The 13,155-nt window shown below is 38.8% G+C and overlaps 1 protein-coding gene across 6 annotated transcripts in view; it reads right to left on the bottom strand.

The window, feature by feature from the left end:
• The window catches only part of LOC123517423 (serine beta-lactamase-like protein LACTB, mitochondrial), a 26,266-nt gene extending 13,111 nt beyond the window's left edge, over nt 1-13,155 (bottom strand). For 2 of the 6 annotated variants that reach the window (XM_045277449.1, XM_045277454.1), the window contains exons 1-5: nt 10,436-10,597; nt 5,860-5,940; nt 5,060-5,601; nt 4,281-4,471; nt 2,077-2,584 (exon numbers count right to left, since the gene is read on the bottom strand). In XM_045277449.1, coding sequence (XP_045133384.1) covers nt 2,077-2,584; nt 4,281-4,471; nt 5,060-5,601; nt 5,860-5,930 — 1,312 coding nt within the window. In that variant the 5' untranslated portion in view covers nt 5,931-5,940; nt 10,436-10,597. Of the gene's footprint in view, nt 1-2,076; nt 2,585-4,280; nt 4,472-5,059; nt 5,602-5,859; nt 5,941-10,429; nt 10,615-11,848; nt 11,874-12,968 lie in introns of those variants that run through there. The other 4 variants (XM_045277451.1, XM_045277453.1, XM_045277452.1 and 1 more) reach the window with 4 other exon arrangements.

The following is a 13,155-nucleotide window of genomic DNA, read 5'->3' as shown; positions in this document are numbered from 1 at the left end:
AACCAAGTGAGAAGTGATCTGCTACTGTTCCTACCACCCAAGATAATTCCAAATAGTGACTAACCTAAGCTTATTAGCATGGCAACTATGCAAATCACTCTCTCAGTCTCAATCTGCAGGAATGAAGCTACCCTTCCTAATTTCATAGCTTTGTGCCAAGATAACATGCAGAAAGTGTGAACACTGACTGGTGAAGATATGAAGATTGGATAGATTGAAATATCATATAAATTGTGAACATTCATCAGCTGTATGTAAACATTGGTTGGGTGTGGTTTCCCAATAACTGTTTCTGTACTGTACCAATAATCTTAACACATTTGCTGTGTAGTATGTAAAAAGTTATTTTTTCAGAGATAGTTAGTCATTTGTTTGTTTTAATTTATTCAGTTTTGGTGCAGCACAACAGAAATGTAGGAGGATCACTAGCCAAGGGCAACAAACTGGCTAACAAAAAGTAAAAAGTAAAAAAAAAAAAAAAAAAAAAAAAAAAAAAGTCCCACTGAGGTCCCATGCCAGTTCCAGAATAGAAGAGAGTTGGTAAAAAATAAGTAAATAATTTTTTTTTTAAATCAGAGGATTAGTATCTTGAAACTTTCTTGAAACAGTTTGAGTCATACAAAAGTATAAACACAGAAGTAGGCAAGAAGTTCCAGAGTTTACAGAAGAAGGGATAAATGGTTGAGATTAGTGGTTAACTCTTGTATTACAGAGGTAGACAGAATAAGGATGAAAGAAAGAAGAAAGTACTGTGCAGCGAGGCATGCAGTTAGTTATATCAGAAGAGTAGTTGACATGAAAATTGCTATGGAAAATAACAAGTGATACAACATTGTGGAGATGAGAAAGAGGCTGAATAAAGTCAATTAGAGGAGAGGAGTTGATAAGACCAAAAGCTTTTGATTCTATCTTGTCTAAAAGAAAGGTAAGAGTGGAACTCTTCCATACATGTAAAGCATACTCCATGTGTGAATGGATAATGCTCCTGTACATAGTTAGTAGCTGGGGGGGGTGAGAAAAACTGGCAGAGGCAATTCAGAGCACCTGATTTAATAAAAGCTGTTTTAGCTAAAAATGAAAAATAAAATTTCCAATTTAGATTATCAGTAAAGGACAAACTGAAGATATTCAGTGTAGAAGAAGGAAACAGTTGAGTGGCACTGAAGAAGAGAGAATAATTGTATGGAATGTTGTGTCAAATTGATGGATGAAGGAATTGAGTTTTTGAGGCAGAACAATACTAAGTTTGCTCTGCTCCAATCTGAAATTCTAGAGGAATCAGAAGTCTGTGACTTCCCAGCATGAACTGTTTCTTCCTGAAGGGCTGGACTTCCACAAAAGATGAGGAAAAGTGCAGGTTGATATCATTAGAGTGGGAGTGGATAGGACAAGAATTCTGGTTTAGATCATTGATAAATAATAGGAAGAGAATAGGTGACAGGACAGAACCCTGTTAATAGATGGGAAAAGAACAGTGACCATGTACCACAGCAACACAATACTCGGCAATGTTCAGTGAGAAGGATCAAAACTGTAAAAATGTAGTTGAGAAATTAAAGGTCTGTGCAAGACTCTATTAAAAATTTGGATAAGTCTAGAACAACAAGGAGTTTCACCAAAATCCCTAATGTAAATTATCTAATATAGAACATTAGCAGAATCTCCCCTGCAATCCATTCCACCTGTCTGTACAAAGTTTCAAGGATTATACAAATCAGAAAACACGTCTAATTCATCCACAAATATAAATTAAATGAGTCACCAGTTCAGTACCACTCACCATTCACCACTCATGCACAAAGACTCAGCTGCCTCTCACAAGCAAGGCACTGCTGCACCTGTGAATCTCCACACCAATGGAGAAAAGCAAAGACAGAAAGAAAAGGCTGAGAAGGCCCCAGCCAGTACCATCCTTATATGAAATGTGGAAAAAATAGAGAAATATAAGATAGCATATAGTATGACTGAGATGATGAACCCTATTGAATCTTATGTAGCCCCTGAAAGACACCAGCCTCCACTATACACCATCTAACAAAACTTAACATTACAGAACAGCCACTAAGTATCACTCACCTGGTTTGAAAAATAATTCATCATCCTGGAAGAGTTTCAAAGCATCTTTAATTGTTTCAAATTCCTCTTTGATGTAATATTCCTTCAAATCAAATTCATCCTCCTCTTCGTCCTTCTTTTTCTTGTTTTTTCTTCTAAGAACACGATTACCACACAAACATCTGGTAATTTTGTTCTTGCTTTCTTCTTGTTTGACATCTTTGCTACAGGATGCAGTCTCATTTTCACCACTTATTGTTACAACCACTTTCTCCTTCTTTGCTTCACTTTCAGTACTAACACCTGCCTTCTCCTTTAGTGACTCCACTTGTTTGGCCATCTTGTCATTTTCTGTTGAATCAGCTGGTGCTTCTTTCTCTTTGTCACTTGATGTCTGAGACTCAATCTTGCTGTCATCATTACGCTGAGCACAGCCTTTCTTTTTATCATTCTTCTTTTGGGGATCATACAGCTTGTAGTGTCTGATGCCAGACTTATGGCTTAGCAGCTGGCGAATGGTGATAGTGACCTGCAAATTACAAAGACATTTTTGGATTCTCTCACTTTAATCTCAAAGTAAAATCACTTTTTCTCTTCATTTCTTTCATTATACTTCATATAATTTGAGATGATAAAATACTTGTTGTACGGAGACAATTCATAAAGATTCATTGCCTTCCAGGACCCAGCATGTCTATTCTCTTGTCTTTATTACCTCAAATATGGAAACTAATACACAGACACAAACATATTACTACATACCACATAGTGTAGTAGTAGCACACTCAGCCCACAAGCAAGAAGGCCTGGGTTCAAGTCCAGGGCTCGGCAAGGTAAATGAGCAAGCCTCTTAATGTGTACAGCCACTGTTCCCCTCACTATCCCAGTGTGTGGTGTGTAGTGTGGTCTCAGTCCTACCCAAAGATTGGTCATTACAAGCTCTGAGCTTTTTCTGTAGGAGAATGGAAGGCTGGCTAATCAGCTGATGATGTATGTGAATTTGAACTGCTGTTCATATATTTACCAAGCGCTGACCTCAGTTTTGAGTCCTGATCCTTACTTTAACCCTTAAAGGATGGGAACATTTCTCACAAACATCTGTCCCTGCCAGGATAGTTTTGACAACTCAACAATAATACATAATTTTCTGTCACCAATATCTAACCTCTGTTTTGACAAATTGCTTAAACATAATAACATCATCCTCATCAATCTCACTTCAATCTCCCACAAACCAAAACTCTGTGAGTGATGTGGTATCTCTGTGGTGAAGTGATGAAGTGAAGTAGTTTGCAGCACTTCCTCAGCCATGCAATGGTCTGGCTAGGGCCCTGGCTGCTCCTCCCTTTACCTGCTTCCTTCACCTGTATTTTAGTCACTTACTCACATAAGTGCTTAAATCTATCATTTTGTGGACACACTAAAAGAAAGTTTTGATGTCTGTCACTTATAACACAAAGAAAAAAATGTAATCATTACAGCTTGAAGGATGTTAGATTAGGTTAGGTTGCCAGCAAAATACTCTCAAACTCTCAGAGAGTAGCTTCTAACTCTCTCCCAATAAAATTTTCAATAATATGTAGTTTTGGAGTGAAAGTCACTGGCTATTCATCTTTGTTCAAGGACAGAGGAGAGGAATACTTTTCCTTGTAGCCATCATTATGGTTTGCAGGACACTGAGAAGGAGACACAGTTGTAAGGGAAAGATGTTTGCAGGCACAAGAGTCAAGCAGATATTTGAAACTATCTGAGCCAGTAAAATGCAAATCAACTATAGATGCCATCTACCCTCTAATGTTGTCTCAACCATAGACACCATCAGCCATTCAGAGGTTAAAGAATTTTGGTCTAGGCTCACCTAACTTGGAAAAATACAGTAATATTTTGTACTTAGATGTTCTCCCTAAGATTTCATCTTAGTAATCAGTTCAAGTCTCTCTGCAAGAAATAGAACACTTTGTTGACATGGTGGAATACCACTCCTCTCTCTTATTAATACTGCAATGCAGGAAATTGGTTGTCTCTAAAAAAAAAAAAAGGAAACTTACATTTTGTTTCGTATCTGTCCTAGCAACAACATGCTGACAAGAAGCAAAGCATCATAGTCTTGTGAGGTGTGGTTGGCAAGCTTAAGAGGCCAAGTGTTCAAGCTCAGCTCTAATAATAAAATAAAATGTCCACTGGTTTTCAAGATGCACACATCCCATCTTTTGTTAAATACTTACTTCTTCACCATTGTAAGTTTTCTTGGGAAAGTCAGGAATGTACTTTTGGATTGGGTCATCAAGGTCCAGCTTCCCATCCTCCCACAGCTTGGCCACAGCAGTCATGGTGAGGGACTTGCTGATGCTGGCAATCCTCATCACTGTGGCTGGCGAACAACGCACACCGTTCTCCAAATCAGCAAAACCAAATCCTGTAAAACAAAAGCACTGAAAACATCTTCTTAAAAAAAATATCTATGTATACATTTCTTCACACCTAACAACAAAATTGAGGCATTATCAGGTATCCTTCCTTTCTATGAGTTAAATACAATGAGGACTTTCCATACAAACCACTTACTGCCAGCCTACATCATAACAGTGGCTATGAGCACCATGCTTTCCCATGCCCCTCCTCCTTCTGCCACCGACATCCTTTTTATTACACATCAACCAATTACAACATGCTTCAAAATTTTCAATGTTATCTTGTCTTAATTTCTGCTTTCATGTACAACAATGAAAGCATAAGTACAATTTTGAGCTGCATCCCAGCCTGTCATACCCATAAAGGGACAGCAATGGAGAAAAAAAGCTTAAACCTACACACACACTAAATCCCTAAAGCTACAGATACAAATTTGTGAGGATGAAATGCAAACTCCTGCTGTAGCCACCACCCTAGTTAGTTTCAGAAAAATCTCAAAACATATGGGTAAAGTAACAGATCTTCCTTTCCTTTCCTTGTATGACATTTAAGATTGTTGGTGAGGATGCAGTAAGAAGATACACACACTTACCGTCCATCCAGACCTGCTTGCCATTGACTGTGACGCCGACCACCAAGCCCGGCGCCCCAACTTCCTCTGCAAACCTCCTCAGGATCTGACGTGCCTTTTTCACAGTCTGCTCATGTCTGCTCAGCTTCTCATCACATGGCTCTACATGAGGTCTTGTCTGTGGGATGACTATTGCTTCCCCACACTTGTGACTTCTCTTTGTACCAACAACATCTTTCCCCACCTCAGCCTCTTCATTATTCACACAGATTTCAACTAATGGATGATCTCCCTCACCATCACAAGATCCCTTTTCTTCTTTTGACTTGCTAAGAATTGTGCCAAATCCCAGAACTGCCACAGTTCCTATGGCACCCAACAGTTTGCCTAATGGTTTATTGTACTGTTGACTGTTGGTGCTGCCGGTGTATTCCAACCTACTGTTGTTGGGATGATCAGTACTATACTGGCGGTGACTCTTCTGAACATGACCATTTGGTAGAGAAGTACTAGAGGAGGGTACAAGGCAGTGTTTGTCTTTCCTTATGGCAATACTTGAAAACCTGGAAAATGGAAAATTTTCTATTTTAAGTAATAAAAGTATAGCAATACTATATCTATACACAAGCATTCACCAAGAAAGATTGCCAATGTGTGATGCAATGTATATCTTAATGATTTATTAATTAGTCAAGAACAAGACCATGGGGTTTCTGCTATTCAGGTATTACACAAATAGCAAGTAGTGCTAAGACCTCAACACCTGGATAAAATTATACAGACAGATTCAATTCTATGACTATGAAAAGCAGGCACAATACCTGAGGAGCTGTGAGTGGTGTGGATGTGGCACACATCTCGAGAGGCCTTGGTGGAAAACAGTGCGAAGCATTTTCTGTCTTCTGTAATGAAAAATTTAGTATTAATGTGCATCCTTTATTTTCAACATGGATAAAAATCATATGTACCACTGTGAGGATATACAGGCAGGGCACAGTGGCAGCCCTGGGTGTGAGGGTCATAGCTGGTGTGATAATGAGAAAATTCATCATGATAACCAACAAATCAATATAGATAGACTCATTAGTGATAAATCTATGAACCAATAACCAACGATGAAAAAGAAGGAAGAAACGACCTCAGTGCCCGCCAATTCATCACACGCACAGGTGTGGCAGCATGTTAACTCATTCCCCCAAAAATGGTAAATCTTTGAAAATCGATGTCAGCATTATAAACACTTTGTGGCGAGTATACACAGGGTTCAAATTACTCAGAATGAGAAGTTCTATGTGATGAGAAGGATAAGAAATGCCATGTTTAGTTTGATGTAAAAGTATAAAAATACCAGAAATGACCAGCCTTGTAGCCCATAAATCCACTAGAAAAAGAGTACACACTTGTGGTGGGGGAGGGGGTGCACCATTTGCTTTCGCTATAAACAGAGTGGTGTACTAAAACAGTATTCAATGCAGGTTCCTTTAATTCGGTTCAGTTAGGTTAGGTTGGTGTTCTTCAAGGTGGGGGTCCATGTTGGGAAAACTTCCATTAAAGTTCAGCTGGAAAATTTTTTCAGTTTTCAAAACATGATGTCTCATCCTTATCCCTTTCTCATTTTTTTCTTTATGAATGTCCAAATTTGTTTTACCATCCTAACCCGCCCCCACCAGCTCCCCAGCTTATTGGAGGGCTTTGGGGGATGGATGGGTGATTCAGGAGATAGACCTACTATAAACAAATATCCTTTCTTCTTCAGTGATAGCTACCAAAAATGTGTGTGATAGAAGCAGGGGCATTTCTTCCCAGCTTTCTAATAATATTTTATAAGAATGGAAATGTTCTGCAAGTCTGGAAAAAAAAAGACAAAAAGATATTGGCAGAAAAGGAACTGTTGATAATTACACATTAATTCAACCACAACAGAATTTTACACTGGGATCACAACCTGGGTTAATATTCCCTATCAGTCCTTGTCAGCAACACATGACAATTGCATAGTGTGGCAGTACACTCATTGTAGCTACTTCACATCTATGAAGTTCTTTTTGCATAGCTAGCAGTTATCAACTCATAGATAGCTACCTTTCAAAATCAACACATTGTGCCAGAAACAGGGTTAGATTAACTTTTGTTAGGTTACATTAGCTTAGATTTGCTTAAATTAGGTTGGGTCAGATTAGCTTCAGTTTGGTTAGATCGAGTTTATTTCACTTTAATTGGCAGTGGATACCAAATATAGCTAAACAAATTTCATACTTTAAAAAGAAGCCCAAGGAGACAAACGGTCATATTTGGCAGAGGAAGGACGTCTTGTATACAAAGGTTGCCTCCACAAACCTTGAGGTAAGATCTAAATAGAGAAGTGAGGCAAGATGAAGGGTTGGAGTGAAGTGAGAACGTAGAATAAAGACTTGTTGGACAAGGCTTTCTTCCACCTCTTAGCTACCCCTACTCTGACCACCTCTGTAATGCAAGAGTTAGCTAGTACTCTCAATCCCTCATACCTTCCTTTGCCACACTCTGGAGCTCTCTAACTGCTTCTATACACCCAAATTCCTATGATTTGACTTCATTTAACCTTTTCACTGCCATGACACGTCTTCATATTTATTCTGCTTACGATTATACAGCTTCAAAAACTCATAAAGGGATTAAAGTGGTGAAAACTCTGGTCCATTAACCTTCTGACCTCCATCAACCCTTCCTAATATAAATAAAATTATCCAATCACACCCAAACTCACAGTAAAAATGCATTCCAGTATTGAAGGACTTAAGACAGAGGGGTAAATTTGCAATATCAACCAATATACCCAATCTTAGATTTCTTTTTTCCTATGTCTAACAAGCTTGGGAACCTCCTGGAAAGTGGGGTTTTAGGGTGGGGAAACCAAACCTAACCTAACCAGGTGCCAGAGGTTTCGCCACCTGGAATGTTCGCACCTGTGGTTTCGCTACCTTTGAGAATACTGTTCGCCATCTAGTGGATTCGCCACCAAGTGGATTCGCTTTCGTTTTCATGGATGACAAGTATATTGAAAGCTATCAGTTTAGCCTGAGAGTTACCACTGTCAAGATGGTGAAGTATAATTGTATCCTTTGCGGGAAGACAGTCTCAAATCGCCATCACGGAATACAGTCTGATATATGTAATCAGAAGCAACTTCGGCTCTGTAATACCGGTAAGTATACTGTATTTAAGCAATAATTTACATTTGGCAATATACGGTTGGCAATGCGGCCGCGACGTGCTGCCGGTGTCGTATAAGTATTACAGGTTCAGGTGTCCAGCTAGGTTGAAATGACCACCAGTAGCATTTTGGCTCTCGGTCAGAGTTTGGAGGCGCTTCTTGCGGTTAGATTGCTGTGACGACTTGAAGATCCTTTGGTTGAGTGGTTTATGGCAGATTTTGAGGCAGGTTGGTGTCTGTGTGTATGATCATGTCATAACTAGAATATATTCTTATATATTGTCTATAGCATGCAATACTCATAATTATCGAATACGTTTGTTTCAGCGATGTTGCAAGCTATCAAGGAGGTGTTTCCAACAGTCGTAGTGAAGGGTTGTGTTTTTCACTGGACACAACGAGTTTATAGGAAAATAACAACTTTAAGACTGTCACAGGCATACATGCTAAGAAAAGATAAGTATGTATTCATGAGGAAGTTGATGGCATTGCCATTCCTTCCTCATGAACACATACCAGCATTCAATCAGCTCAGTGAGCAGGCGTCAGCACTTTGTGTAGAGCCACTCACTGACCTCATTAATTACATTAGAACAACCTGGATACATAGCTCTGTATGGACGCCAGCACACTGGAGCGTCTACAGAGAGACCGTGAGAATAAACAATGATATAGTGGGTAACTGTCAATAACTATAATAAATGTATTGCTTGTCTAAATGCTTATTCTTTTAATTTGCAGACTAGTGTTGAATCTGAATTAATCTGTCCAATAGCCATTTGGATTCATATACTGGATTATTTATCTTTCTGTCTATTTTTGCTGTCAATTACCTATTGTATGTTCTTTTGCATATTGCTTGTCTAATTATTTTATTTTTGTATTTACAGGCTGGCATCAGCGTTTGAATGGGTGTGCAGGCAGGGTGGACCTTGGTTTCTAAGTGCTAGTGCCACTCCTGCTAGAAGAAGCAGTGACTGTCAAACAACAAATGACTCTGGTGTCAGAAAACCTATTAAACAGGCAGCAGAGGTCAATATACACTTCAATTCACGGTCGTCTGTTTAAGTTATGGGAAGAATATGAAGATGAGGAAATTACGACAGCAGCCTTCTTGAAGTCCTGCAGCACCATAGCAGGGCTAGGCCCTACACCGACATCAGCAATGCATTATGAATGATAAAATATATTATGATACTTTGACATTGCCTTCTTTTTAACTGAATGAAGATTTTATTTTTTTTCCTTCCTAATGTTTGTACATTCATTTTAAGGGAAATTTTATTTTGATAAATGACTCCCGTTTAATGAATTTTTTAACTTTAACACCTCGCTGTGATTATAAATACTTACTTTTAAACATGCACTACTAGGTATAAAAACATACAACTGCATTTGACTATTATAACTTGCATTTAAAAATTTATATACTACTCAGTATATAAATCGTGCGTAGCGAAACCACTTCTATCATGGGCGAAACCACCAGGTAGCGAACTGGTTGGGGTGCGAACACCTACAGGTGGCGAAACCTCTGGAAACCACATAACCTAACCTAAATTCTGTACTGAAGTTATCATTCATTTCCAATAAGGTAAAATGAGGTTAGAAATGCTTGTAGACCTAACTTAAATTCTACCCTGAAGTTATCATTCATCTCTGATAGGGTAAAATGGGGGTTAGAATTGCTTGTAGACCTAACCAAACCTAAATTCTGTCCTGAAGTTATTATTCATTTCTGACAAACTAAAATGGGGTTAGAAATGCTCGTAGACCTAAGTAAGCTAAGAAAGTAACCTAACCTAAATTCTGTCCTGAAGTTATTATTAATTTCCAATAGGCTAAAATGGGGATAGAAATGCTCGTAGAAGTGTGATCTAGACCGTGAGAATGTGTATAGTTACGTGTGGTGTATTTGTTCAAACTGCAATTAATAGCGAGGGAGGTTTCAAGACATTTATCCCACATTTTCAGCTAACTCTCTCGGACCTGCAAGGGACCTGGCAAGGAAGTGGGTCCTTTTTTATTGTTATTATTTTTTTCTATGTTGCCCTTAGCCAGTTTTCCTCTCTTAAATAAAAAAAGAAAAAGACCTGACACGAGGGAGAGGAGACAATAGACAAATAACACAGGGCAATACTGAACACAAAACATTACAGTGCAGAAAATGATACGATACGTGGTACACATTTCCTGTTCACCTTTACCAGAGTGTTGCCTCGAGTTGTAAGCCGGTCTGTCTCTACATGAAGGTGTGGAGAAGCCTCGATCAGCAGAACAGCACAGGAATAATAGAAACAATGCAATGATAAACTGTTGAATCTCACCCCAGATCTGAGGACTGAGGTGGTGAGTCCAAGTGTTGCCTTTATAACGGGGCCTTTTGTAATTTATCCCTCTGCCTAGCTGGATTTTTTTTTTTTCTATCATACAGACAGCTCCCTACTAAACAAAAAGCAGCTTTCCATCCTTATTTGTATCCAGACCGACATGCCAACTCAATAGGATTTTAATAGGTAAATATCATAATCCAGAAATAGTAAGGTGTACTGCATGTACTTTACTTACCTATAGTAACTAACCTCCAATCTCATTCCATATCTATGCTAATTTTGTCTCCCCATTCCCATGTTCCCTCCTTGTTGATACAGTTCTCCTATCATTTATCACATCCATCTAAGCCAAACCTCTCTCTCTCTCTCTCTCTCTCTCTCTCTCTCTCTACGTCACACACACACACACACACACCTCGAAGAGAACGAGACCTAATAACAATGTATAAAATAGTAAATGACATTGGAAAATAGACAAGAAAGATCTGGTGCTGGTGACAAAAGAGGTTAGAATGACAAGAGGACATGTAAAGAAGATTAGGATGAGGCAGTGTGTGAAGGATATTAGAAAATAGTTTTCCACATACAACGGTGGAAAAGTGGAGTGCATCGAGTGATGAAGTTGTTACACCACATGATGTGCATAACTTTAAAGTAAAATTGGATAAAATGGAAACATAGACAGGAAACTAGCCCCGCTCGAACCCTTTACAAGTAGGTAAATATGAAATGCGGGGAAAAAATAAAAAAATACGAAGAATAAAGAAAAAATTATGAAAATTTTGAATAAATTTTGAAGCTTTATTTCTAAACTAATGGTAGCGTAGATGTTATCAAAGGCACTGGTTTTAATTTTGAAAGATTAACACTGAATGCAAATTTACATACTTAATAATAAACTGATGAAATAATACCAAGTGAAATTTCTCCCCACAATGACGTTCGTTCAGTTACAGACCAGTTCACTGGAGAGAGGATATCTCATTCACTACAAATAAAATACACACACACAAAAAAAAAAAAACATAGTATAGTACACAGCCTCACTACAATTAGCATGTGGTGACAAGCACCACGCTTGCTACTACTAATTCCACATACGCAAAAAAAAAAAAAAAAAAAAACACTTCACATGTCTTTCGATCCGCAATACACTGTTGGTGGAGACGTGTACCAGGCGGTTACTCAATCCCCTTACCCCACCGCCAACACAAGAACAACAGTTTTCTTAATTTCACTGAAACTAGCCTAATCACAAACCACACACGTGGATCATCGCACACATACCAGAGAGTAGTTGTATCTGCTGAGGCAGAGAGAAGAACCGGACTGAGTAAACAATATATATATATATATATATATATATATATATATATATATATATATATATATATATATATATATATATATATATATATATAAGCAATATGTTTTACATGAAAGTTACATCAAGACTTGATGATCGAGTGTGCGACTAATCTGCTCAGGCGGAGAGAAGGACCGGACTGAGTGTTCAGTGCTGCCAGATGCAGTGGCTCAAATTTCTCTAAATCTGAGTGCCAAAATACCCCATTTTGGAAAAAAAAAAATCCCCATTTCAAAGTTTTCTTGCATTGATTTTTTAATTCGAGTTATAGCTAAAAAATAAAATTGGTCAATTTACAGTTTCACCCAACCAACGATTTTCTGATGTGGCTTATGTGTTTCTGGTGAGATATGTAGTGAATTGATTGATGTTCTACATTACTTCCGTCGCAAATGCCTAGTTTTCAAGTTATGACTTTTTCAACATGCCTACCTCTCATCCCCAACGATCTTGGGGGACCTGTGGGAAATCGTAGTTTTTGGGTGGGGGAGCATTAAAACGAGTAACGCGCGTTGCAAAACAGGTTCAAAACTCACACCAAAAATCTGTAAAAATACATAAATTACACCTTTGACGGCGGAAGAGGCGGCGGCTGACGCGAGCCTTGCTGTGTTATTGTTGAGCAGCGTTGCCAACGATTCGCTACATTTCTGGCTCTATACGCTACATCTAGCAAAGCCCCCCCACCACCCGCACTGCAGGTACTGTAACTGTACAAATATCTGTTTAGCACGGTGTTGTGTGTGTTATCAGTCTAAATGCGTGTTTAGCACGGTGTTGTGTGTGTTATCAGTATAAATGCTTGTTTAGCACGGTGTTGTGTGTGTTATCAGTATAAATGTGTGTTTAGCACTGTGTTGTGTGTGTTATCAGTATAAATGTGTGTTTAGCACGGTGTTGTACGTGTTATCAGTACAAATGTGTGTTTAGCACGGTGTCTATGTTATCAGTATAAAATGCATGTTTACCTATTATAACCTAAAACAAAATCGTAACCAGATTTTCCCTAAATTAAACCAAAAACCACAATAATAGCATTACCATTACTTATGGGCGAGAGGTTGAGGCCTGAGGGTTCTGGGGATGGGTGTGGCGCTGCTGCTGCTGCTGCTGCTGCTACGTCGTCATCTGACTCGCTTTCAGACTCTTCCTGCAGCTGTGGGATGACGGGAAGGCCAGATGGCCGGTGCCTGTTAGACTGTGGGCGGTACAGTCGAGCGGCCTCGAT

Source organism: Portunus trituberculatus, chromosome 42 (assembly GCF_017591435.1).
Source record: "Portunus trituberculatus isolate SZX2019 chromosome 42, ASM1759143v1, whole genome shotgun sequence".
Classification (NCBI taxonomy): domain Eukaryota; kingdom Metazoa; phylum Arthropoda; class Malacostraca; order Decapoda; family Portunidae; genus Portunus; species Portunus trituberculatus.
Note: the sequence above shows the minus strand (reverse complement) of the source record. Positions and strands in the feature narration are given on the sequence as shown.